At 39.8% G+C, this 27,994-nt stretch overlaps 1 protein-coding gene across 1 annotated transcript in view; it reads left to right on the top strand.

Annotated features, from left to right (window-relative positions):
- Positions 1–27,994, top strand: part of MYO3A (myosin IIIA) — a 292,667-nt gene that overhangs the window by 254,751 nt on the left and 9,922 nt on the right. Inside the window, exons 32-33 of the mRNA XM_030940862.1 lie at positions 18,219–18,325; positions 26,660–26,700. Coding sequence (XP_030796722.1) covers positions 18,219–18,325; positions 26,660–26,700 — 148 coding nt within the window. The remainder of the gene's footprint in view (positions 1–18,218; positions 18,326–26,659; positions 26,701–27,994) is intronic.

Below are 27,994 nucleotides of genomic sequence, written 5' to 3'. Positions count from 1 at the left end.
CCCACTAATGCCATGAAGCTGCCAAAGCGCCCTACACCAATCCCCGACTTACATGTGGCAGGACAGAGAGGAAAAGGGAAGGCTGAATGTAAGCCATCAATGCTCTTAGTGTCTAGTCATTTTAGGTTTCTGACCCTAATCTAAAGTGTCGAAATCTACTCAGAAGACATTAAGAATTTAGAATTTAGCTAGAATTTGTTAAAAATAATTTAATGCTAGAAAGTAGAAATGAGCACCATGATAAATTAAAGTTTTAAGTGTGTTAATTTTTTTGTATATCTGAATTGTACGTTGTAAAAAATGTTTTAAAAATCTGATTGCACTGTAGGAATTGAACTTGAAAGCCATGAAGAGAAAAGGGGAAGGCCAGCAAGAGATGATGGTAGTAGCTAGGATGAGGTAGTGGCCACGAAGGCAGTTTAAAGCAATGGTTAGTTTGTAGATTACAAAGGATTTGGTAATTGGTTGCACAGGAAAAGGGGCATGCCGGGGTCTCTAACATGATCAGCTAGTATCATGGTGGATGGTGGTATGTCATTACCTGAGATGGGAAAGATTAATAACGAGCAGGAGCATGCATTTAATTTGGGCTGTGTTAAGTATGAGAAGCCTTTGATGAATTGGGACCACCTCTCAGTAGGCAGTTGGACACATATGGGGTAACTGAAGCCATGGAGGAGAAGGGAAACTCCAGGAAATTTACCTACACTGAGAAAAGAAGACAGCCTAGTGGAAGAGTCTGGACATGTGCAGGTCAGGTAGAGAAGAACCAGGAAAGAGGAGCGACCAGAGATGGGGAGGGCAGCCAGGGAGCCTAGACCCTACGAAACCAAGGGAAGAGGGTCTTAGAGGATCATGTGCAGAAGGATTCAGACAGAACAAGTCAGAAGGGAACCATAAAACATTCATTAAATTTCCTATTCATTAACAATTACTTACTGAATTCTTCAAATCTTATTTAAATATTAAAATAGAGACAGACGGAAAGGGGCATCTTATCCAGCCTTGCACCCTGAATTTCCAGTAGAGGCTCCAGCCATCCATGACTCTGAACTGGAACAATTGGGTAAAATTTTTTCTTACTTGTTTTTCTTTTTTTTTTTTTTTTTCTTTTTTTTTTTTCTATTTTCTTTTTTTTTTTTTTTTTTTTTTTTTAATTATACTTTAAGTTCTAGGGTACATGTGCATAACGTGCAGGTTTGTTACATATGTATACTTATGCCGTGTTGGTGTGCTGCACCCATCAACTCGTCAGCACCCATCAATTCATCATTTATGTCATGTATAACTCCCCAATGCAATCCCTCCCTCCTCCCCCCTCCCCCCTCCCCATGATAGGCCCCAGTGCGTGATGTTCCCCTTCCTGAGTCCAAGTGATCTCATTGTTCAGTTCCCACCTATGAGTGAGAACATGCGGTGTTTGGTTTTCTGTTCTTGTGATAGTTTGCTAAGAATGATGGTTTCCAGCTGCATCCATGTCCCTACAAAGGACGCAAACTCATCCTTTTTTATGGCTGCATAGTATTCCATGGTGTATATGTGCCACATTTTCTTAATTCAGTCTGTCACAGATGGACATGTGGGTTGATTCCAAGTCTTTGCTATTGTGAATAGTGCCGCAATAAACATACGTGTACATGTGTCTCTGTAGTAGAATAATTTATAATCCTTTGGGTATATACCCAGTAGTGGGATGGCTGGGTCATATGGTACATCTAGTTCTAGATCCTTGAGGAATTGCCATACTGTTTTCCATAATGGTTGAACTAGTTTACAATCCCACCAACAGTGTAAAAGTGTTCCTATTTCTCCACATCCTCTCCAACACCTGTTGTTTCCTGACTTCTTAATGATTGCCATTCTAACTGGTGTGAGATGGTATCTCATTGTGGTTTTGATTTGCATTTCTCTGATGGCGAGTGACAATGAGCATTTTTTCATGTGTCTGTTGGCTGTATGAATATCATCTTTTGAGAAATGTCTGTTCATATCCTTTCCCCACTTTTTGATGGGGTTGTTTGTTTTTTTCTCGTATATTTGTTTGAGTTCTTTGTAGATTCTGGATATTAGCCCTTTGTCAGATGAGTAGGTTGCAAAAATTTTCTCCCATTCTGTAGGTTGCCTGTTCACTCTGATGGTAGTTTCTTTTGCTGTGCAAAAGCTCTTTAGTTTAATTAGATCCCATTTGTCAATTTTTGCTTTTGCTGCCGTTGCTTTTGGTGTTTTAGACATGAAGTCCTTGCCCATGCCTATGTCCTGAATGGTACTACCTAGATTTTCTTCTAGGGTTTTTATGGTATTAGGTCTAACATTTAAGTCTCTAATCCATCTTGAATTAATCTTCGTATAAGGGGTAAGGAAAGGATCCAGTTTCAGCTTTCTACTTATGGCTAGCCAATTTTCCCAGCACCATTTATTAAATAGGGAATCCTTTCCCCATTTCTTGTTTCTCTCAGGTTTGTCAAAGATCAGATGGCTGTAGATGTGCGGTATTATTTCTGAGGACTCTGTTCTGTTCCATTGGTCTATAGCTCTGTTTTGGTACCAGTACCATGCTGTTTTGGTTACTGTAGCCTTGTAGTATAGTTTGAAGTCAGGTAGCGTGACGCCTCCAGCTTTGTCCTTTTGACTTAGGATTGTCTTGGCAATGCGGGCTCTTTTTTGGTTCCATATGAACTTTAAAGCAGTTTTTTCCAATTCTGTGAAGAAACTCATTGGTAGCTTGATGGGGATGGCATTGAATCTATAAATAACCTTGGGCAGTATGGCCATTTTCACGATATTGATTCTTCCTATCCATGAGCATGGTATGTTCTTCCATTTGTTTGTGTCCTCTTTGATTTCACTGAGCAGTGGTTTGTAGTTCTCCTTGAAGAGGTCCTTTACATCCCTTGTAAGTTGGATTCCTAGGTATTTTATTCTCTTTGAAGCAATTGTGAATGGAAGTTCATTCCTGATTTGGCTCTCTGCTTGTCTGTTACTGGTGTATAAGAATGCTTGTGATTGTTGCACATTAATTTTGTATCCTGAGACTTTGCTGAAGTTGCTTATCAGCTTAAGGAGATTTTGGGCTGAGACGATGGGGTTTTCTAAATATACAATCATGTCATCTGCAAACAGGGACAATTTGACTTCTTCTTTTCCTAACTGGATACCCTTGATTTCTTTCTCTTGCCTGATTGCCCTAGCCAGAACTTCCAAGACTATGTTGAATAGGAGTGGTGAGAGAGGGCATCCCTGTCTTGTGCCAGTTTTCAAAGGGAATTTTTCCAGTTTTTGCCCATTCAGTATGATATTAGCTGTGGGTTTGTCATAAATAGCTCTTATTATTTTGAGGTACGTTCCATCAATACCGAATTTATTGAGCGTTTTTAGCATGAAGGGCTGTTGAATTTTGTCAAAAGCCTTTTCTGCATCTATTGAGACAATCTTGTGGTTCTTGTCTTTGGTTCTGTTTATATGCTGGATTACGTTTATTGATTTGCAAATGTTGAACCAGCCTTGCATCCCAGGGATGAAGCCCACTTGATCATGGTGGATAAGCTTTTTGATGTGCTGCTGAATCCGGTTTGCCAGTATTTTATTGAGAATTTTTGCATCAATGTTCATCAGGGATATTGGTCTAAAATTCTCTTTTTTTGTTGTGTCTCTGCCAGGCTTTGGTATCAGGATGATGTTGGCCTCATAAAATGAGTTAGGGAGGATTCCCTCTTTTTCTATTGATTGGAATAGTTTCAGAAGGAATGGTACCAGCTCCTCCTTGTACTTCTGGTAGAATTCAGCTGTGAATCCATCTGGTCCTGGACTTTTTTTGGTGGGTAAGCTATTAATTGTTGCCTCAATTTCAGAGCCTGCTATTGGTCTATTCAGGGATTCACGTTCTTCCTGGTTTAGCCTTGGGAGAGTGTTAAGTGTCCAGGAAATTATCCATTTCTTCTAGATTTTCTAGTTGATTTGCGTAGAGGCGTTTATAGTATTCTCTGATGGTAGTTTGTATTTCTGTGGGGTCAGTGGTGATATCCCCTTTATCATTTTTTATTGCATCTATTTGATTCCTCTCTCTTTTCTTCTTTATTAGCCTTGCTAGCGGTCTGTCAATTTTGTTGATCTTTTCAAAAAACCAACTCCTGGATTCATTGATTTTTTGGAGGGTTTTTTGTGTCTCTATCTCCTTCAGTTCGGCTCTGATCTTAGTTATTTCTTGCCTTCTGCTAGCTTTTGAATGTGTTTGCTCTTGCCTCTCTAGTTCTTTTAATTGTGATGTTAGAGTGTCAATTTTAGATCTTTCCTGCTTTCTCTTGTGGGCATTTAGTGCTATAAATTTCCCTCTACACACTGCTTTAAATGTGTCCCAGAGATTCTGGTATGTTGTATCTTTGTTCTCATTGGTTTCAAAGAACATCTTTATTTCTGCCTTCATTTCGTTATGTACCCAGTAGTCATTCAGGAGCAGGTTGTTCAGTTTCCATGTAGTTGAGCGGTTTTGATTGAGTTTCTTAGTCCTGAGTTCTAGTTTGATTGCACTGTGGTCTGAGAGACAGTTTGTTATCATTTCTGTTCTTTTACATTTGCTGAGGAGTGCTTTACTTCCAATTATGTGGTCAATTTTGGAATAAGTGCGATGTGGTGCTGAGAAGAATGTATATTCTGTTGATTTGGGGTGGAGAGTTCTATAGATGTCTATTAGGTCCGCTTGGTGCAGAGATGAGTTCAATTCCTGGATATCCTTGTTAACTTTCTGTCTCGTTGATCTGTCTAATGTTGACAGTGGAGTGTTGAAGTCTCCCATTATTATTGTATGGGAGTCTAAGTCTCTTTGTAAGTCTCTAAGGACTTGCTTTATGAATCTGGGTGCTCCTGTATTGGGTGCATATATATTTAGGAGAGTTAGTTCTTCCTGTTGAATTGATCCCTTTATCATTATGTAATGGCCTTCTTTGTCTCTTTTGATCTTTGATGGTTTAAAGTCTGTTTTATCAGAGACAAGGATTGCAACCCCTGCTTTTTTTTGTTCTCCATTTGCTTGGTAGATCTTCCTCCATCCCTTTATTTTGAGCCTATGTATGTCTCTGCATGTGAGATGGGTCTCCTGAATACAGCAGACTGATGGGTCTTGACTCTTTATCCAGTTTGCCAGTCTGTGTCTTTTAATTGGAGCATTTAGTCCATTAACATTTAAGGTTAATATTGTTATGTGTGAACTTGATCCTGCCATTATGATATTAACTGGTTATTTTGCTCGTTAGTTGATGCAGTTTCTTCCTAGCCTCGATGGTCTTTACATTTTGGCATGTTTTTGCGATGGCTGGTACCGGTTGTTCCTTTCCATGTTTAGGGCTTCCTTCAGGGTCTCTTGTAAGGCAGGCCTGGTGGTGACAAAATCTCTAAGCATTTGCTTATCTGTAAAGGATTTTATTTCTCCTTCACTTATGAAACTTAGTTTGGCTGGATATGAAATTCTGGGTTGAAAATTCTTTTCTTTAAGAACGTTGAATATTGGCCCCCACTCTCTTCTGGCTTGTAGAGTTTCTGCCGAGAGATCTGCTGTTAGTCTGATGGGCTTCCCTTTGTGGGTAACCCGACCTTTCTCTCTGGCTGCCCTTAAGATTTTTTCCTTCATTTCAACTTTGGTGAATCTGGCAATTATGTGTCTTGGAGTTGCTCTTCTCGAGGAGTATCTTTGTGGCGTTCTCTGTATTTCCTGAATTTGAATGTTGGCCTGCCCTACTAGGTTGGGGAAGTTCTCCTGGATGATTTCCTGAAGAGTGTTTTCCAACTTGGTTCCATTTTCCCTCTCACTTTCAGGCACCCCAATCAGACGTAGATTTGGTCTTTTTACGTAATCCCATACTTCTTGCAGGCTTTGCTCATTTCTTTTTCTTCTTTTTTCTTTTGGTTTCTCTTCTCGCTTCATTTCATTCATTTGATCTTCAATCGCTGATACTCTTTCTTCCAGTTGATCGAGTCGGTTACTGAAGCTTGTGCATTTGTCACGTATTTCTCGTGTCATGGTTTTCATCTCTGTCATTTCGTTTATGATCTTCTCTGCATTAATGAGTCTAGCTGTCAATTCTTCCACTCTTTTTTCAAGATTTTTAGTTTCTTTGCGCTGGGTACGTAATTCCTCCTTTAGCTCTGATAAGTTTGATGGACTGAAGCCTTCTTCTCTCCTCTCGTCCAAGTCATTCTCTGACCAGCTTTGATCCGTTGCTGGCGATGGGCTGCGCTCCTTTGCAGGGGGAGATGCGCTCTTATTTTTTGAATTTCCAGCTTTTCTGCCCTGCTTCTTCCCCATCTTTGTGGTTTTATCCGTCTCTGGTCTTTGATGGTGGTGACGTACTGATGGGGTTTTGGTATAGGTGTCCTTCCTGTTTGATAGTTTTCCTTCTGACAGTCAGAAGGACTGTCTGTTGGTCTGTTGGAGATTGCTTGAGGTCCACTCCAGACCCTGTTTGCCTGGGTATCAGCAGCAGAGGTTGCCGAAGATAGAATATTGCTGAACAGCGAGTGTACCTGTCTGATTCTTCCTTTGGAAGTTTCCTCTCAGGGGTGTACTCCACCCTGTGAGGTGTGGGGTGTCAGACTGCCCCTAGTGGGGGATTTCTCCCAGCTAGGCTACTCAGGGGTCAGGGACACACCTGAGCAGGCAGTCTGTCCGTTCTCAGATCTCAACCTCCACGTTGGGAGATCCACGGCTCTCCCCAAAGCTGTCAGACAGAGTCGTTCGCGTCTGCACCGGCTCCCGCTACTTCCCCTGTTGGTCTTCAGCTGTGCGCTGTCCCCAGAGGTGGAGACTACAGAGACAGGCAGGCTTCCTTGAGCTGCTGTGAGCTCCACCCAGTTCAAGCTTCCCAGCGGCTTTGTTTACCTACTTAAGCCTCAGCAATGGCGGGCGCCCCTCCCCCAGCCTCGCTGCTGCCTTGGGGATAGATCGCGGCAGACTGCTGTGTTAGCAGTGAGGGAGGCTTCCTGGGCGTGGGACCCTCCCGGCCAGGATTGGGATATATTCTCCTGGTGTGCCTGTATGCTTACAGCGCAGTATTGGGGTGGGAGTTACCCGATTTTCCAGGTGTTGTGTGTCTCAGTTCCCCTGGCTAGGAAAACGGATCCCCTTCCCCCTTGAGCTTCCAGGTGAGGCGATGCCTCGCCCTGCTTCAGCTCTCGCTGGTCAGGCTGCAGCAGCTGACCAGCACCGATTGTCCGGCACTCCCTAGTGAGATGACCCCAGTACCTCAGTTGAAAATGCAGAAATCACCGGTCTTCTGTGTCGCTCGCGCTGGGAGTTGGAGACTGGAGCTGTTCCTATTCGGCCATCTTGCTCCGCCCCCCGCACTTTCTCACTTGTTTTTCTTAATCTTTCTTTCTTTCTATTTTTTTTTTTTTTTTTTTTTCCTGAGACAAAGTCTTGCTCTGTCTCCCAGGCTGGAATGCAATAGCACGATCTTGGCTCACCACAACCTCCACAACTTCCACAACCTCCGCCTCCCGGGTTCAAGCAATTCTCCTGCCTCAGCCTTCCCAGCAGCTGGGATTACAGGCAACCACCACCATGCCCAGCTAATTTTTGTATTTTTTTTTAGTAGAGACTGGGTTTTACCATGTTGGCCAGGCTGATCTCAAACTCCTGATGTCAAGTGATCTGCCCACCTTTGCCTCCCAAAGTGCTGGGATTACAGGTGTGAGCCACTGCACCTGACCTAATTTTTCTTAAATGTATGCATAGTTCACATTTATTTCAGTGTTGGTCTCCGTTGAGAAGCTTGGTAAAAGGAGGATGAAGATAAAGATACTAGTAACACCACATTTTTATGTTATTGGGAAATTTCCAGTTAATGCAATAAGACAACAAAGAGAAGCTTTTTCAAAAAGCATAACTTATCAAAAGGGAAAAGATGGGATTGTAGGAATATTACCAGACAACATTAAAAATGCAATGATTGATGCTAGCAATAGGATTCAGTAAGGATGTATAGTTATATAGATAGATATTCTTTCCTATAAAAATTTCTAATAGAAAAAGAGCCCATTGGAAATAATAGCAAAAAAAATCAATACCTTGAAATAAAGCTAGCAACCAAACCACAAAGAGACAAAAAAGAAAAGATGCATAATGGAATGATACATTGTGTTTCTGAATTGGAAGATAAGATACTGTAAACATGACCGTTGTAAAATTACTTTCTAGGTTTAAAAAAATTGCATTCAAAATCTCTATCAGATTTTCTTTGGAACTTAAGAAAATATCCCTAAGGATCATTTGTAAATTTCAGGGACAAAAAGAATAACTATAAATGAGGACTTACTTATTAGATAGTAAAATGAATAATGCTATAATAATTAAAATCATATGTCTGCTTTACAAAAATCAATCACAGATTAATGAAACAGAATAGCCCTAAAATTGGCCTGAGTATTTATAAAAACCTGTCATTTACAAAAAGACACATATGAACAAAAAAGAAATAGATGGATAATCCTTAAAATGTCTCTGATTTGGGATGAGGAAATAAAATATTCTTATCTTCTGCTGAATGCCCAGATATTTTCCAGATGCATTGATCATTTAAATGAAAGAAATAAACAAACCAAATGAAGCTGGATGCTATGAATTGAGCATTTCACAATCTCTGCTTAGAAAAGGACAAAACATAAGAAGTAATAAAAGGAATTACAAAGAAAAACTGTGATAGATTTGGATTACATGAATGTTAAAACTTTCTAGAGATTCCAAAGCATCATTAAAAGTTAAAGAGCTGAAGACAGAATATTTGGAACAAATGTAAAAAGAGTTAAACTGTTTAATGTAGAAAGAGCTCTTTATAAATCATTCAGAAAAAATAGCATTCTCAATGGAAAAATGGCACAAGCCATCAATTTATTTGCAAAAGAAGAAATGCAGATGGAAAAAAGCATATATATGACCACTCTAGGAGTAAAAAAAAAAAAAAAAAGTAAAACAAGTTACTATTCTTTACTCATCAAAATTACAAGTATGAAAAAGTATTTTAACAGTAATGACAAAGTGCTAATGTAATTATTCCCAAGCATACGGTAAGTTGGCAGTGTCAACATTTTGAAAAGTGACTTGGCAATATGTCAAAAAAAAAAAAAACTCCACTGAATTAGTTTATATCATTGACCCAGTAAACTCACTTATGAGAACATAGCCTAAGTAAATAATCAGAGCTGAAAAAAAATTGTGTATATGGTAAGAAAAAAAATTGAACAATAGGAGAATGATTAATAAGTAATAACACTATTCACATATGGAATATTAACAGCCCTTTAAATTCATTTTTCAAAGAATAGCCTTGGCTAACTGCTAGCTAATCTAACCACTGAATAAAATATTGCAGAATTGGAATTGTAATACTGTAAATAAGTCAGCTTAATCTTCACATACGTGAGGTGGTTCATTAACAACAAGAGCCCCTAAGTCCAGGGTTCTAGAAGAGTTGAGTGTCTAGTTAGTGAGAACAAGATGGTCATCTCTGGTAGAGCGGATACTCTCCATCCCTCGCTAACTTCACTTCTATATAAAATTAAGAATCTGAATAATATTACTGCAACCTGGTAGAGAACTTCCACAGTCACATGTGGTAAGACTAAAGTGTCATCTCCAGATCTGTCACCTTTGTTGCCATGCTGTCTGAAGCCACTGAAAGCTTGTTTGATACTCCTCCAGCCAGCTTGTGATTAGATGTGCTCTAATAAAGAATGAGTGCTTTTTTTTAAAAAATACTGGTATGTTTCAGCTCATCTTGATAGGAACCAAAAACCCTTTTATCTATGTGTTATAAAGTATGAGCAGAGGGAAAGAAAAAAGCCAATGTTGTGTGTTTAAAGTCAGAGAATGTTCTTCAATTCTGTGTTTTTAAAAGGCCAATCTAAGAAAATAACTATGAACAGTCAATAAATAATTTTTTAAAGTTTGGCTTCTGGGAAAAATTATTCTGTTTTCACCTCAGGCTATATATCTAAACATTTTAAATAAATGAATATCCACATCATTTTGAAAAATAGCCAGAATGTAATTAGATGCCACCTCTGAGTTTTCCTTATTCTCCAAGCAAATAAACATGTATTTTGGTAGTTTGGCTGTATCCATAGTTGGTGGGCAGTCAGACATGCTCGCAGTGTTCCACATAACAGCTCACTCTCCCCAACAAAGTCCTCACTCTCAAGGCACCGCATTTGCATGTGCTTCTGTTGTGGCGCCCCGTTTTGATGACTGCTCACATATAAGCGAGATGACCGGGCATGTGTGTGTAATCTAAGTCTTTGGACTAGAACAAAACAAACTGGCTTCTGAGGACTGTAATCCATGCGAGATGACAGCCCAAGGAAAATGACAGAAGTAGACCGCCGAGATGTAGCGATAATGTGCAAGAGACAAGAGACAATCCAGAGGGTGTATCTGTGGGTCTCACCCCCCATACAGGCTGCTATATCCTCCTGCTTCTCCTGCCACAACTAGGAGAGACATATGGGGCAGGCTGGGGCAGCACCTTACCTGAACCTACCAGTATTGTTAGCAAACTAAGTTTCGCTTTCAAGGATCTGGGTATTAGTTCAAAGTACCCAAATCAGAGAGGGGCCAGTAGCTATACGCCCATGACCTATAGGATAGGTAGAGGTGGAAGCTGGCCCTAGGGCATCGGCATTCAGTTGGCAGGAAAAGAAGAGCGACAGGAGTAGTTGTGCAGTTCAAAATGGGGCTGGGAGCTGGCATTTGCCTCTTGAGAAGGTCAGAGAAGACTGCGAGTCAGATCCCCTAAACAGTAACGTATCCCCTAAGTTCTAAGGGCACTCAGAGCAGGACAAGCACCTACCCTTAACTTTTCACCTCGAGTAAACTCAAGAGAACAGAGCTATCCCAGAGTAGACGCAAGAGGTCAAATCCAGGGCAAGCATGAGAATTAAGGGTACAATGACTCAGGCCTGTAATCCCAGCTACTCAGGAGGCTGAGGTGAGAGGGTTAGAGCCCAGGATTTCGAGACCAGCCTGGGCAACATAACAATACCCCATCTCTTAATAAAAAGAGAGAGAGAGAGAATTGAACATGTCCGTAGGTGCTAAAGGAGGGAGGCAGTGCAAGGCAGAGAGGATTCCTTTAGAACTGTCCTGTCCACAAGCTCAGAACTGTGTGCAGCTCTCTTTCAGTCTAGAACCATTGCCAAAACAGCCAGCCTGGCCAAGGGCAGATGAGGTGACTGGTGGAAACGGCAGCTTCCAGAAGGTAGGTTGCAACCATGACTAGAGTGAGTCTGCCTTTAACATGCAGCAACGAAAATTCCTCTCCTAAGATTTCCCATAGGTCACTCTATTGCTTGAAGGTCATAGACTCTTAGGAGGAAATGGAAATTTACAAAAACTGAAAAATTGATTTATTATAGAAAAAATTACAGTAACAAGTGCATTTCTATTCTGCTAATATTTGATTTAGATATGTGATACTTCTGCAAATTATACTCTGCATGTATACTTAAGTAAAACAGTGTAATTATCATTAAAATGAGAATGATGCTGAAATTTAATTTTCTAAATCAATTTTCCCTGGCAATGAGTTTTAAATCTATCTTCTTTCTTCTGAATGCAAAAAAGTGGAGATGTTAAGTGATTCATTATCCAAAAAAAAGTGCATTTCTGATAAACCAAAACACTTAATGACATTATTACCACAACTGCAATATAAATAAGTATCTTACCTTCTGGCTATTTAATACAGCAATAACCTTTACAAGCTGATATTTACCACGCACAACCCACAAAATAGCCACAAACCTTATTATGCTAGTGCCCATATTGATATGCTGCTGATAATTTGTGATTATAAATGTTTATGTCACTTTTGTAATTAAGGGGTTAGGATGACGTTAGTAGAGAGTGTTTATATTATCCCAAAGGAACAAAAATTCACAGATCCATTAGAGGCCAAATAAACGTATGCCTCTCTGAAATATTTGTATGCTGATAAGCTCATGGAAGTTTGCTCTTTAAAAAAAGTCTGAAGGAATTTAAGCGGAGCAATCATAGTCTGTTGAATATAATACATTCATCATAATTTTCATTTACTGGCTGGCCACCTTGCATTGCAATATCTTAAGTGAGACACCCCTTAAGACTAGTCAGCCCTCTGGCTTTAGATTATCCTGGTGAAGAAAAAAATGTCAAGAAGCTAACACTAAAGCAGATTAGATTTTCAGAAATTCTGAAAATTCGATGCATTTTGATTTTTAAATCTCCATAATATACACACACCAACATGCATATTTATAATTTTACATCAATGCTACCATACCATACATTCCAGGATTCTTTTTTGTTGTTGTTTGTTTGTTTTTGAGATGGAGTCTTGCTCTGGTGCCCAGACTGGAGTGCAGTGGCACAATCTCAGCTCACTGCAACCTCTGCCCCCTGGGTTCAAGTGATCCTCCTGCCTCAGCCTCCCTGGTAGCTGGGATTACAGGCGTGTGCCACCATGCCCGGTAATTTTTGTATTTTTAGTAGAGATGGAGTTTCACCATGTTGGCCAGGCTGGTCTCGAACTCCTGACCTCAGGTAATCCACCCGCCTTGGCCTCTCAGAGTGCTGGGATTACAGGTGTGAGCCACTGCATGCAGCGCATTCCAGGATTATTATTTAATGTAGTGTTTTGTTTTCTTTTTCTCTTTTTTTTTTCCTGTTTCCTCCCCTGTGTTCCCCTTCTCAACCCACATTACTCACCCCCAACCAAGGGAACTCTTATTATAGAACATGCATTTTTTCATATTTTTTGCAGATGTGCATACATGTAGGTATATGTACATAACAGAGATTTTCATCATTGTTTTATATAAATAGGATCATAGTATGATCATAATATAACACTTAAGCAACTTGCTTTTCTCAATACCTTTGCAGGAATCCCTGCACATCAATTAGTATAGCTGTAATTTATTCTTTTTAATGGCTGCATAATCCTGTATTTGTGAATCACAATAATTATATAACCTTTTCCCTATTGTTAGATATTCTCTTTGTTTCCATTTTTTGCTACGATGAAAAATGTTGCAGTAAATATCTTTGAAAATGTACCTGTACACTGGGATAAATCCCCAGTGATGAAGTTATTGAGTTGCAAGATGTTTTTGGTTTTAATAGATTGCTTTCCTAAAAGGCTCTAGAAATTGACATGTCCTTCAACAATTTGGGAGCATACACTTGTCCTGACCTCCTGTCCATCAGTGATATCCTTCTTTTTAATCTTTGCTAATGTGTCTGGAGTAAAATCGTATCTAATTTTAATTTATATTCTCTTATCTGCTAGTAAATTCAGGTGCCTTCCCATGCTTATTTGCTTTTTGGATTTGCGCATCTTGAATTTTCTACTTAAATATTTTGCTCACTTTTCTGTTGGTCTATATTTTTGGTAGCCATTTGTTAGCACTCTTTGCATATTAAAAATATGAACCCTTTATATCTGTGTTGCAAATATAGCCTTCCAAGTCTATCATGTGTCTTTTGACTTTGTTGCCAAATAAAAGTTTTTGCCTATATTTAATAGGCAAATATGTCTATATTTTTATGATTTCTGAATTTTGATTAAAACATTCATGCCCCTAGATTGCTCATGAATTATTCCTGATTTTCTTCCAAGAGCTTTATTATTTCTTTTATTTATATTAATCTTTAAAGCATCAGAAATTTATTTTTATATGTGATGAGAATGGTGATCCAGTTCACAGAAGTATATTAATATTTACTATTCACTTAGCACTACATCTCCAAGCTGAAATGAAATCACAATCTTTGCGTCTCCAAACACTACCACATGTAGATCACCAATGAAATGGCACAAGGACATCAAAACCTAAGTCATGATCCCCACCATCTAGAGACTTCTGGTTCCACTATTAAAAAAAAAAAAAATCACAGCAAAAAATAGTAAGCGGCAAGACATACGGGATTAGGTTCTATATTAGTTTTTCAGGGCTGCCATAACAAAGTATCATAGACTGAGTGACTTAAACAGCAGAAACTTACTTTCCCACAGTTCTGGAGGCTAGAAGTTCAAGATAAAGGTGTCAACAAGGTTGTTTTCCTCTGAGGCCTTTTTCCTTGCCTTTAGATGGTCATCTTCTCATGGTCTTCTATTTGTGTGTGTCTGTCTTAATCTCCTGTTCTTTTAAGGACAGCAGTCACATTAGATTGGGACCCACTTTAATGACATCATTTTAACTTATTTACCTTGCTAAAGACCCTATCCCCAAACACAGTCACATTCTGAGGTATTGGAGGTTAAGATTTCAACATGTAAATTTTGAGGTGACACAGTTCAGCCTGTAACAGATTTAAATGGCTTGTGCGTCTAGCAAGTACCATTTATGCTCAATGAGAGAGAGATCACTGGGGAGTCAGTGAAAACTTCATTAAAGAGATAGGATTGAAGGTGGACATTGAACAAGCTTAAGATTTCAGTAAGTCTATGAAAAGCTTTTCTATGAGAAGGTGAGAAAAAGCAAAGTTACAGCTATAAACATTGTCTATCAGGGTTTCAGTGAGATAACTGGACTGACAAGAGGAGAAAGTTCATTTGGGGGGAAATGGGAGATAAAATTGAAATTGCTAAGATTGTAAATAACCTGGAGTCAGAAGTTTAAACTTGATGAAGAAGGGAAAAAGAGGCATCATCATAAATTTTTGAAACTTGAAATTTCACAATTAAAGTAGTATTTAAGAAATGAAAATCTGGGCCAGGTGTGGTGGCTCACGCCTGTAATCCCAACACTGGGAGGCCGAGGCGAGCAGATCATCTGAGGTCAGGAGTTCGAGACCAGGCTGGCCAACATGCCGAAACCCTGTCCCTATTAAAAATACAAAAATTAGCTGGGCGCGGTGGCAAGCACCTGTAATCCCAGCTCCTCGGGAGGCTGAGGCAGGAGAATCGCTTGAACCAGGGAGGCAGAGGTTGCAGTGAGCCAAGATTGCACCATTGCACTCCAGCCTGGGAGACAGAGCAAGACTCCATCTCAAAAAAAAAAGAAAAAAGAAAAAGAAAGGAAAATATGGTTTTCATTTATGAGATAAAGCACAGAAACCATATTAAGACTCTACCACAGTTATTAAATGAGTCGTTTCATCCAGAGTGATTGCAATGGCAAATGAAACTAAGTGGTGGATGAATATTAGATATTTCAAAGGATGTGTCAAAACAATGGACAGAAATTAACGATTGCTTGTCTGTAGGAGATGAAGAAGAGACACAAGGCAAAGGTGATTATCAGTGTTTTCAACCTGGGAAGCAGGAATAATGCTGCCATTGAGGTTGTAGTGTATAGAATCTTAGAGGGAGAAGAATGATGACTGTAGGTTCATTTGAGTCTGAGAGAGAAGTATTCAGTAAGGAGTAAGAAATTAGGGCAAGAGCTCCTGTGGGATGGGAGGGCCAGACCTGAGGTGTGCATTAGGAACACCGGAAATTGCCAGGACCTGAGGAAAGGATGATTCAATCCACGAGGCAAGGGGAAGATCACTTAGTCATCTAGCAAACTTATATTAAGCACTTGTCAAGTATTTTTTATAAGTACTGGGAATACAAAGAAAAATAAGATAAGGCATCTGCCTTCAGAAACTTTATCCTGAGTCATGAAGACGAGGGGTGTTTAATAATGCTTAATGAAGAAGGGTCAGAGACAACAGGGACAGATAAAGGACCTTTGGATTTGTTGGTGAAAAGGACCCTTCACCATCTATTAGGTTGTTGCAAAGGGAATTGCGGTTTTTGCCATTACTTTTACTTTGCCATTACTTTTAATGGCAAAAACCGCAATTCCCTTTGCAACAACCTAATAGAAAGCATTTTCAATAGAGAAATCAGATTGAATGGGGGAACATTTGATGATAAAATGAACACAAGATCAATAATGCCTTTATTCCCAGAACCTTTTTTTTGTTTTCACTCTCTTGGCAATTATTCAGCTTCTTGGCCATCTTCATTTTAATTAATTTGTATTATGATAGTAATGTTCTGATATTTCAATTCAGATTTTAAATAATATTAAAGCCAAGTTAAATTTTAGTCACACACCACATTCATGTTTCTAAAAATATTAAGAATATCTAATAACTTATACCATATTTTTATGTATCTTGTCATTCAGATTCAAATGAGTAATATAAATGGATATGACAAACGCATTTTGAAATGATAAAACTTTGCAAGAGCCAGTAGAATCTATTTAATAATCAGCACTGGGGGAGAGGATAATGAGAAGGAAAAAATAAAAGACCACTATTTATGGTGGTGGCAAGAATTCAGGCCTTACCATCTTTCCTCGTGCCTGTGACAGTCTAAGATGGATCCAGAAATGACTCAGATATTTGGACTCCCTCTACCTCCTCCATCTATTCCTTGAGGAAGGGAGAGACAGAATGGGAGATGAACCTCTAGGGATGGGTCTGACAAATGCTTTGTCTATTACTAATCGGTAATAACATGATCTCATTGACAAATATCTCTTTTTGTTTTATTCATAAAAGGACAGCAATGTGTGATTGCTGAGGTTTCAATGAAGAGCATTGTTCCATGCACTACACCTCTATGAAGCACCCCCGATTAGCTGATCCCCTTTGTCACCCAGAAATTTCCCATACCTTTTGGAATGAATGAGCTGGATAATGTCAGAATATGAATGCTGCTGTAATCAGTATCTTCACCTAGTGGGCTGGTCAGGGAACTAGAAAGTTAGACATCTATGAGTCTTTCACCATTGGTTGAAGCTGATTTATACTTGCCAGTCACAGTTGTTTACATATAATAAATATAAATATTCTTCTATTTGATTAGTATAGTTTGGGACAGCTCTGTTTCTCTGTGTATTTCAACATCTGGGGATTAGGAATCATCACTGCCCCTTTACTGTATGCAAGAATGAGCTATTACTGCTTTTAAAGTCCTACCTAGAAATATATGCTCAGGTGTATTGAATGAAGCTTTCCAATAAGTACCATACCCAACTCACACTTCTATCCTGATCTATCTGTCGAGCAGACATTCTTGCACAAACAGAGCCTGTGGATGGAGTTGTCAAGAATCATGAAAAAAATAGAAATATTTAGTGAGGTCTATTAGCTCTGTAAATATAAAGCCACTTGTAATGAACATGAACATCCAAGTGTACAGATCACCAGAAGCTCTGACAGTGTTGTTCCAGGTTTGAGATCTTGGCTATATTAACAGAAAGAGTAGGAAAAGATGACAAAATTTATTCTTTCTTGGTCACTCTTTTAATGTCAAATCTAAAAATGCTACAGGTTTGAGGTTCTAAATTTTGGAAAAAGAACAGATTAGGCTTTTGAGAAAGAGTCAGCTTTGCAAATGAGCAGTCTCTTCATTTGGAGCCATAACATATGAGGCGGTCCTTAAAAATGCAGATCACGCAGTGCTTAGGTAGATGGGTCACCACGCGAGGCTAACACACGAGGGAGAGAAGGGACAGAAGAGGTTCTGTGATGTGAGCATAACATTGCTTTCTAAATTGTTTTTCTGGCAGCTTTGACCCCTGACGTCATCCATCCTCTGAACTGCTCTACTCAATTCCACATGACCAAACTATTCTTTTCCTTCCTTTCTTTTTCTTTTCTTTCTTCTTTCTCTTTCTTTCTTTCGTCTTTCTCTCTCTCTCTCTTTTTTTTTTTTTTTTTTGACAGAGTTTTGTTCTTGTCACCCAGGCTGGAGTGCAGTGGTGCAGTCTCAGCTCATTGCAACCTCTGCCTCCCAGGTTCAAGTGATTCTCCTGCCTCAGCCTCCCAAGTAGCTGGGATTACAGGTGCCCGCCACCATGCCCGATTAATTTTTTTGTATTTTTAGTAGAGATGGGGTTTCATCATGTTGGCCAGGTTGGTCTTGAACTCCTGACCTCAAGTGATCTGCCCGCCTCGGCCTCCCAAGTGCTGGGATACAGGCGTGAGCCACTGCACCCGGCTGCATTGTTTTTCTTTTTCTTCCTCTTGTTTTCTTCCCCTGGGCTCTCAAAGTCCTAGACTACCAGACAACTAGAGGAAAGCACATGGTAAGGAGTAGGATAAGGGTTGGTTGTGCAGCAAAAGTATTTCCTTTTTCTCCAGCCTTAGCCCCAGTCATAGGTATATAATTTCTTATTTATCCCAAAAGGAAAACATCACTTGATAATAGTCTTTGTAATTGAATACTTGTTTATGATCACCTTTCTTATAGGTATCTCTAAAGGAGAGGAGCCAAAAATATTGAGACCCCCAAGACGACCCCGGAAACCCAAAACATTAAATAACCCTGAAGACTCTACATACTATTATCTACTACACGTAAGTGGCTCACTCTTACTATCAGATGGGAGCCATCACATCTACTAATGGCCAGTGTGAAAACTGTGGCTAGATGAGGCCAGGCACAAAGGAAGGCCTGGCAGGAAAGAGAGGCCTTGGTCTCCTCTTCAGTCCCCTCCCTGGCTGGGGATCTGGGCACTATGATCTCCTCCAGCCCTTCTTCCTCACATTCAAGCCTCTCCCATAGTAGTACCTACCACGTCCTCCTTGAAACTTTCTCTGCTAGTCCATTAACATGAACTGACATGAAAATATCAACTCAGAAAGAGAAACCCATCATAGCAGGAGCTCTCTAGAGAGGGGCCCTGGTGTAAATGGGTGGGTTATGGTGAAACTAGAAGAAAACGAGGCTGAGGCAGGAGAATCGCTTGAACCTGGGAGGCAGAGGTTGCAATGAGCTGAGACTGCACCACTGCACTCCAGCCTGGGTGACAAGAAGGGGAGAAACAGGCATTTATTAAGAAGGGGAGAAACAGGCATTTATTAAGACAAAAAGGGGAGAAACAGGCATTTATGAAGCATCTTTCAAATTCCAGGCCTAGAATAAGGCTTGTTCACATCCACTGTGATAGCTAATCCTGGAAATAGCCCTGAATGTATTATCCATATCTCTTAGATCAGGATTCCAAGACACAGATAAGCATGCCTTAGCTGCCAGGCCATTCATTTTATTGAGGTCCCCACAGCTCCTGCTCACTAACAGCATGAGGACTCATTGGCATTGCCCCTGATAGCCTGACCTTCTTCTCATGTTCCTGTTCTCCATGAATGCCACTGTCATCCATATGGTCTCCTAAACCAAGAACCTGGGAGTCATTCTGGCTTTTGTCCTCTCTCTCATACCTATGATCCATCAGTGGCTCTAAACTGTGACTTCTACCTGCAAAAGCTTATTCCAACTCATTTCCCCCCTAACCTCACAGCAATTTCCATATTTCAGACTATCATCATTTCCCACTCTGGTGTATTTCAGGTGCCACATAACTGTCTAACTGCATCCTCTCCAGCCTGCACCTGAAAATGTCTCAAAACCATACCTCTGAGCATGCGCCTCCCTTAATTGTTCCTTTAATGGCTCAGCAACTCCTTCAGGATGAGGTCCTAATTCCTTCCAAGGCCTTCTTCCTGGGACCCACGACTGCTCTTCAGCCTCTTTTCTTGCCCTCTTCTTGTCCTTGAGCCACAGTGAACTGCTTGAAACTCTGCTGGTGAGCTGCATTCTCTCATGCTCCTGAGGCCTTTGCACCCACTGGCTGGTCCCTCCATTTGCAATATTTATTCACTCTTCCACTCTCCACTGCCACAGTGAGAAAGCAGCACTCCCCTATGCCCTGGAGAACCCAGAGGATGTGTCAAAACCCAGAGAATCAGTTGGAAATAAGTCTCCCACCTCGCAGACAGAAAATGAAGCTCACATTTGACCTCCAAGTTAGCCAGTCTTCTCTAGTTCTTTCCCTTCTCTCTAGTGATTTATTTTCAGTTTCCACAGAGGGTTGCCTGTGGAAACCCATTCTCTTCCCCTCTCATTTCCTTTAGACAATCTCATTAGCTACTACGACCTCAGTGACTGCTGATTTCTGAATCTTTATCACTGGCTTAGATCTCTCTGTAGCTCCAGCCTCAAATATCAAACTACCTAATGTTTGTTTTGCATATTCTACATGGAGACGTACAGGCATCCATGTATACATATATAGAGATATATACACACACATACACATCCATACATGGGCACACACACTCACAGCTTTGTTGAGATATAAATCGCATGCCATACAATTCACCCACCTTAATATACATTAAATGGTTTTTAGTACAATAATTTAATCACAATCAATTTTACAACATTTTCATCACCTTAAAAAGAGCCCCATTAGAAGTCACTTCCCGCACCCACCCCTCTGCCCTAAGCCCTAGGCAATCACCAATCTAGTTTTCTGTTTCTGTAGATTTGCCTATTCTGGACATTTCCTATAAATAGAATCTGTGGTCTTTTATGAATAGTCAACTAATTTTACAAGCCAGTAATCTGACTATTACCTTGACTTCTCCCTTGTTCTTATCTTCCATATTCAAAAATCTAAATCCAAATATCTCGAGTTTCTATTTCTCTCCATGCTCTGTGCTAATACCCTCTTCCAGGCCAGCACGTCTTGTCAGTATTTCTGAGTCACTCCTCTTACTGTTCCCTTGGTCTCGTTTTTCCCCTTCTAATTAATATATTTTCCACACTGTAGCCAGAGTTGTATTTCTAAAATTAATATCTAATTATACTATCCTCCCATTGATGGAACTTCTCTGTTACTTCCCACTGTCCTAAGATACGAAGGCCTGTCAAAATCTGGGCCCTGCTCACCCTGTCCAGCCTCTGTGCTTGATATTCATTCATTCACCCCTCCAAACTCTCCACTTCAGCCCTTCCTCCCCAGTAACCTGCACTTTCCTCTTCAAATTGTCCACAAACATTTGTCCTTGGACATGCCCTTTTCTCAGCCTAAAACACACATCCTCTTTCTCTTCTCATCTTTCACGATCAAAACACCCTCAGCCTAGATGTCTGTTTCTTCAGGAAACCTTCTTGTCACTCCCAAATCCCAAGAGAGCTCTTCCTATATCCTCCCTAAGAAGCCCATACTTCCCTTTTATGACACTTTATCATGCTAAAGAGGGATTGGTGTGGCTTTCACAAGGTCAAGGAGTTTGCCTATTGCATTCAACCTGACACATAGCAGGCATGCAATAAATATGTGTTGTACAAATGAGAGCAATGAAATAAAGGAATGAAAAGCAAATAGGAGTAAATTGAGAAAAATCTAAAATTCCAGATACCTGCCTTTGACAGTCACTTTATAGGAAACCAATTAAGAAATGAAATTGATTTTTTTCTGTGCTGCTCAAATAATTTAAAAAGCAGCAAATACTCTGACATTTGTTTATGCAGTTAAATAGAACAGCAGAAACAAGATTAGAAATTACCAAACATGGCCGGGCGCGGTGGCTCACGCCTATAATCCCAGCACTTTGGGAGGCCAAGGCGGGCGGATCACAAGGTCAGGAGATCGAGACCACGGTGAAACCCCGTCTCTACTAAATAAAAATACAAAAAATTAGCCGGGCGCGGTGGCGGGCGCCTGTAGTCCCAGCTACTCGGGAGGCTGAGGCAGGAGAATGGCAGGCACCCGGGAGGTGGAGCTTGCAGTGAGCCGAGATTGCGCCACTGCACTCCAGCCTGGGCAACAGAGCGAGACTCTGTCTCAAAAAAAAAAAAAAAAAAAAGAAATTACCAAACATTCCCTATTAACCCTGAGTTTATGTAGTAAATGATACTCAGTGGTCTTTATTAAGTGCAACTGAAATGACAAGTGATTGTGATGGCTTCAACAGCAGATACTGTTCCCAGTATGAGAAATTGTAAAAGACCTTAACAGAAGTGAAACATTTATTACTAACAACCAGTGAGAACTGTGGAGCAAATTCTGAGCCTCATAAATGAGTTCCATCCCCAAGAAGCTTACTTTGTCATCGCACTGTTATTTTTAAGTAACTGTATTTCCGTACATCCTAAGTTATTAGGGAATAGGATCCTTTTTTATAACTCTGACTTTGAAATCTATGGCTTCAATGAAAAATAAAACAGAAAAGGAGTATATTATTATAAGTGAAAAGATACCATGTGTTCCTATTTATCTGGCCCTTCCCAGGATTTGAGGCATTACACATAGTGAAAAGTGTGGCTGTAATGAGGTCCCACTCCCTTTAACCACCAAATACTTTCTGTAACTTTAAATGGTTTTCATGAAAGTCTTTCTAAGATATACTGTCTATTTTAAACCCTTTCTTGATGACCCAGGGTCACTTCAGTGAATGAAAATTTTTTTTACTTTTTTAATGTTTGATTTTTCATGTTTATGGATACATACTAGTTGTACATGTTTATGGAATACATGTGGTATTTCAATACAAGCATACAATGTGTAATGATCAAATCAGGGTAACTAGAGTATCCATCATCTCAAGCATTTATTTCTTTGTGTTAGGAACATCCCAATTCCACTGTTTTAGTTATTTTGAAATATACAATACATTATTGTGAACTTTTATTGTAGCACTATTCAAAATGTTTGTACTCGATTCATGTTACTGAAACACCAGGGGTTTGGCTGAGGTCCGGCTGCACGCGGCACAGAAAGCCAACCACTGAACCGAGTATTGCCAAAGAAGAAGGCCTTAATCAGGTGCTGCAGCCCAAGAGCCCTGAGCTCTGTCTCAAATCCATCTCCCTTAATGACTAACGCCAGGGATTTATATAGCAGAGAGGAAATGTAACAACGTTTAAGAAAACAAGAACTGGGGAGGGGCAAGGAAGCAATCATGGTGAAGGAGTGCACTGTTGTGGTGAGTTTCAGTTCTTTTTTTGAGGGGCCTAAAGGTTATTTCCTGAGGAAGGAACTCAGATGAAACAAATAAGTTTCCAGCTTTAAGACCAGAAGGGTTAGTTTCTATGTTTATCAAAAAGAACAGTCTATGGGGCTATTGGTTTGGTTTCATTTGGATCTATACTTCCCAGAGAGGATCCCTGACTGCCGTGGCTAAGGCAGCACCCAATCTCTCTATCTATCACTGGCCTGCTTCATTTTTCTCCAGTGAGTTTTGCATTTTTTTGTTGTTGTCTCACTTTGTTGCCCAGGCTGGAATGCAGTAGCCTGATCTCAGCTCACTGCAACCTCCACCTCCCGGGTTCAAGCGATTCTCCTGCCTTAGCCTCCCAAGTAGCTGGGATTACAGGCACCCACTGCCTTGCCCCCCTAAGTTTTTTGTGTTTTTAGTAAAGCCGGGATTTCACCATGTTGGCCAGGCTGGTCTCGACCTCCTGACCTCAGGTGATCTGCCCGCCTCGGCCTCCCAAAGTGCTGGAATTACAGGCGTGAGCCACCACACCCAGGCCTCTTAATTGCATTTATAAATATTTATTTATCTACTTACCTCCTGTGTAACCCCCCTCTAAACTAGAAGCTCTATGGAGGCCTTTGCTCACTGTTACAGCCATTGTCCTGAGAACACTGTGCAGCTAACATCATAACTAGAAGACTGTTAAATAATAGACCCCTGTAGTACAGTACTCTCAGGGGCTGTTAAGTTGTAGAAAATTATTTCCTTTACATTTGCCCAACACGAACATCTCTGCTTTCAGTTGTTTGGCTATTTTTATAGTTTTTTGTGTTTTTTTTCTCCTTGGATGTCACTTCTTACAATGGTGATTCTGGCGGCCTTAACATCAGTATTGCCTCTTCCCTATGACTTGATGCTCTTTATCTCTTATGTCCAGGAAATGCTGCTGCTGTGTCCAAAATAAGAGTGAGCCAAGCCGCAGATGTGTGCCTGTGGTGGAGAGCATTAGTAGAGTGTGCATGGGCTGTTGTACTGCCTGGGCTAACACTCAAAGCTGTGCAGCATCAGCAAAAATGACTCAGGGCCAAGGTTCCTCAAAAAAACGAGTAATCGAACACAATCTTATCAGAGATCCCTTCCAATTTTATTATTCTTTCCAGTACTTTCCCTGAACTACAGCAGTAGCTAGTTTGGCCACTCCAAAGTCTTTTTCTTCCTGACTTCAACGTTTTAGCTCCTTCTTCATCCATCTTAATAAAGAAATTGGTAGTGTATTACCAAAAGGAAAGTAAGATTGTGCTCACCATGATATAATGGATATGAATTTTAACGTTTTTGTCATAAAACATGTTTATGTCGGGTGGGGCTGGAGGGGGAGTGCAATGTGCCTGATTAAGGAATAGGTTCTTCAAAGTCTTCAGAGCTAAGACACTACTCTTTTAAAGGCCTCCTCAAGAAACACCCAAGCCAGAAAATCTACGTGAGTCATGTTTGTCTCCTCTTTCTTTCTTTTCTCTACACTGGTTCTATAAGAAACTGCCATGGGACATTTGCTTCTTTATTTTCATTTCAAATTTCAAGTTTTTAATTTGTAATTTCAAAACTATAATTGAAAACACTGTACATCTGAGCAAAAAAGTCCCTGCTATAAAGTCCGTGTAATAAATTTCTTATAAAATCCTCACCTTTGAGGAGTGGTATGCTTCCCTTTTCATGACAAAAGGTACGGGTTAATGCATCACGCTCCCCTTTTAGCCCCAGCTGTTAGAAAAACTAAGAGACAAATGTAAGCCTCCATCTTAACGCACTTACTTCCTTTGCCTCCTTTACTTCTCATTTACAATTTCTACTTTATTACTTTGATTGTATAACGATTCTATTATGACCCATCTTAAATAATTTTTGGAAAAATATATTATTGAATCACATTTCATGAGAATATTCTAACACAAGGCCACATGTAGTGGCTCACACTTGTAATCCCAGCACTTGCAGAGGCCGAGGTGGGTGGATCATTTGAGCTTAGGAGTTTGAGACCAGCCTAGGGAACATAGTGAAACCCTGTCACCACAAAAAATACAAAAATTACCCGGGCGTGATGGGTCATGACTATAGTCCCAGCTACAAGGATGGTTAAGGTGGGAGGATCACTTAAGCCCAGGAGGCAGAAGTTGCAGTGAGCTGAGATTGCACTGCTGCACTCCAGCCTGGGTCACAGAGCGAGATCCTGTCTCAAAAAAAAAAAAAAAAAAAAAAAGAATATTCTAACACAGGCAAGAGTGAAAGAAGTCTGGACAATATGTCCTCTTCTAGGAATTCCTGTAACTGAGAACCAACTTATATACACGATATCTCAGAGGGAAGTGCTGATCTAGTATAAATAGGATCCTCACCAGCCTGAGAATTCAAGGGCAGAACATTATTTGATTCTTGGTTGTATAAAGGGCATCCCTGTCATTCAGCGTACTGCCATCACTTAAACAAACTTTGAACTATAGATAATTGTTACTTAGAACAAAGGGGCTTTTTTTCAGGGAATGGATGAAGGAGGCAGGACCTCTGTAGGAAACTACTACCGAAGTCATGTTAAAACAACAACCACCACAACAAACACCACCCCAGTCCCAGAGATCATTAACTGAACTGCTAGTGGCCTCTGTTCCTATGCGGGCAATGTAATTATTTGTAAGCACCTCTTAGCCTAGGGCATTGGATCAAGAATGTGAAGTAATAGGAAACGGGAGAACAGGAATGTAATTGATATCCTGCCCTTACATTATTTCCTGAATGGTCTCCTCCCAGACTTGATGCAAGGAAGCACTCACTTCTACCTCATCCACCTGTTAAAATGCCAACCAATAATAGACGAAACCATGAACTGTTCCACTCATCTACTATTTTAGAGTACAACAAATGATAAATCCTGAAAATAAACAGGACTTACTATGTCTCTAAAAATACTGGAGGAAACTCTCAGTATTTATAAACCATTATTAATTGCCATTTTTGTTATACAACACTTTTGTGGTACCAGCCAACTTGATACCTGCTATAGGGTTTCCACAATTATAATATCTTCAGTTTGTTCAAGGTGAGTATGGTGTCTGCTTTCTCAGCCTAAAAGACAAATATGCTGTGGCAACATGTAAATATATGAGCTCAAATATATTGAAGTAGCACACACATAAAAAAGCATTACTAATGCTACAGTGCAAAAGATAGTACTGGTTTGTATATAACGTGAAACTTATATACAAAGGACCATTTTGTTAATGTTCAAATTGAAGTATCAGTTAAAATATATCTAATTATTTCCATACTTGCATATCTTAATTTGTTCTGACCTTGATACATAAAGTTCTCAACTATGAAAACATTGTACAAATGAAAACATATATCATCTATGCTGCTACGTTTATGTCATAAATGGGGTCCTATAGGTTTATGAAGTCACAATTCCATTCTTTTTGCGGACTGTTGCACCTGCCCTCCATATTCACCCGTCTGTTTTACCTGCAGACAAAGAAGCAAGACATTCAAAGCAGCTTAATTAACCTGCTTCCATCGCAACTGCATTTGTAGTAGAGAAATGGGCTTCCCAGAAATTTTACAGTTGCTCCCGTTTGTAGTAAATAGATCTTATGTAACCTTGTCTATATTGATCACTGTGTGGGAAATACATTTTTCATATGGAATGCAAAGATTCCTTTCAGTTTAGGAGTGGTAAAAAATAACCAGAAATATATAATTAATAAAACTTGAGTAATTATATTTCTTTAAATTTTTAAAATATTGTATCTACTTGCTTATTTCTAACTTAATCTTTTAAAAGTAAATGTATTTACATATTAAGATTATAGTAATATATCAATTATATTAAGATCATACTATTATATAGGTCTTTTGAATTCTTCTTTCCTTTAGAAGTCAATCCAAGAAGACAAACGAAGACCAAGGAAAGACAGGTAATTATTATTTCTCGATTTCAGTCAGTCATCTTATTCAAACAAAAATCCATGTGTCCAAATTATAATTTAAAATCACCTAATTTAGGCCAGGCGAGGTGGCTCACGCCTGTAATTCCAGCACTTTGGGAGGTCGAGACGGGCGGATCACGAGGTCAGGAGATCGAGACCACCCTGGCCAACACAGTGAAACCCGTCTCTACTAAAAATACAAAAAAAAAAAAAAAATTGCCAGACGTAGTGGCGGGCACCCGTAGTCCCAGCTACTCTGGAGGCTGAGGCAGGAGAATGGCGTGAACCTGGGAGGCGGAGCTTGCAGTGAGCCGAGATCGTGCCACTGCACTCCAGCCCGGGCGACTGAGGGAGACTCCGTCTAAAAAATAAAAAAAAATTAAAAAAAAAAAAATCACCTATTTTATATGGATAGATTTGGAAAGTAATGTGCACTCAATACATTTACGTTACAAATATGTGATTTATATATAAGATCCTGCCTATTGGAAATCTGTTGAGCCAGCATAGCACTAAGAACTTAAATATGTTTTCAAAGAATTGTACCCTCCCAATAATTTGCTTTTCTTGTTCCATGGAATGGTTTTGCTTGGGCAATTTGAACATGCCTGTATTCATGAATTTTCTTTCCCCAAACTCCTTTTTGCTTTTTCTCCTTCTACACATGCTAAATCTTGCTGCTTGTAAATTTTATGGATTTGTTAAGAAGATAAGGTTCATGTTACCTGCAAGTATAGCACACTTAAATTCACATTATTCTCCTTTTCTTATATTTCCCACTGATATTTTACTCTTTTAATACTATATCACTGATTTAATCAGTGTTCACATCAACCAATTTCCAGACAGTGAGTGCCAAGAACAAACAAGAGCGTTTCTATTCAGCGTGAGTGAACACAGTTCTTCATTTCTGAATCAGTGACATCCTGAAAGTCCTTTTTCAATTAGTATCTGTAACTTGAAAAGTGTGTTTTCCTGGAAGCACTGTAGCACCTGGAGGTTTTCCAGTCCTACTTGTTTACCTCTTAGGAAGTCCCATCAGACTACAGATACTGAGCACCATAGGAACCAGACTGTGCCCTGAGTAGAACCAAGAATTAACACGGGCAAGGATGCACACTTACGTGTATGTCATGTGTGGGTGTTAAAATCTAGCACAGAAATTAATCCACTAAAGAACAAAGAATAGAGAGAGGACAGAATGTTACTCATGAAGGAGGTAAGTTAAGATCATATGTGTATCAATGTACTGAGGGCTGATAAAATTTGAAAATGCTGAGTG

Source organism: Rhinopithecus roxellana, chromosome 11, assembly GCF_007565055.1.
Source record: "Rhinopithecus roxellana isolate Shanxi Qingling chromosome 11, ASM756505v1, whole genome shotgun sequence".
Taxonomy (NCBI): domain Eukaryota; kingdom Metazoa; phylum Chordata; class Mammalia; order Primates; family Cercopithecidae; genus Rhinopithecus; species Rhinopithecus roxellana.
This window is presented reverse-complemented; position numbering and strand designations above follow the sequence as displayed.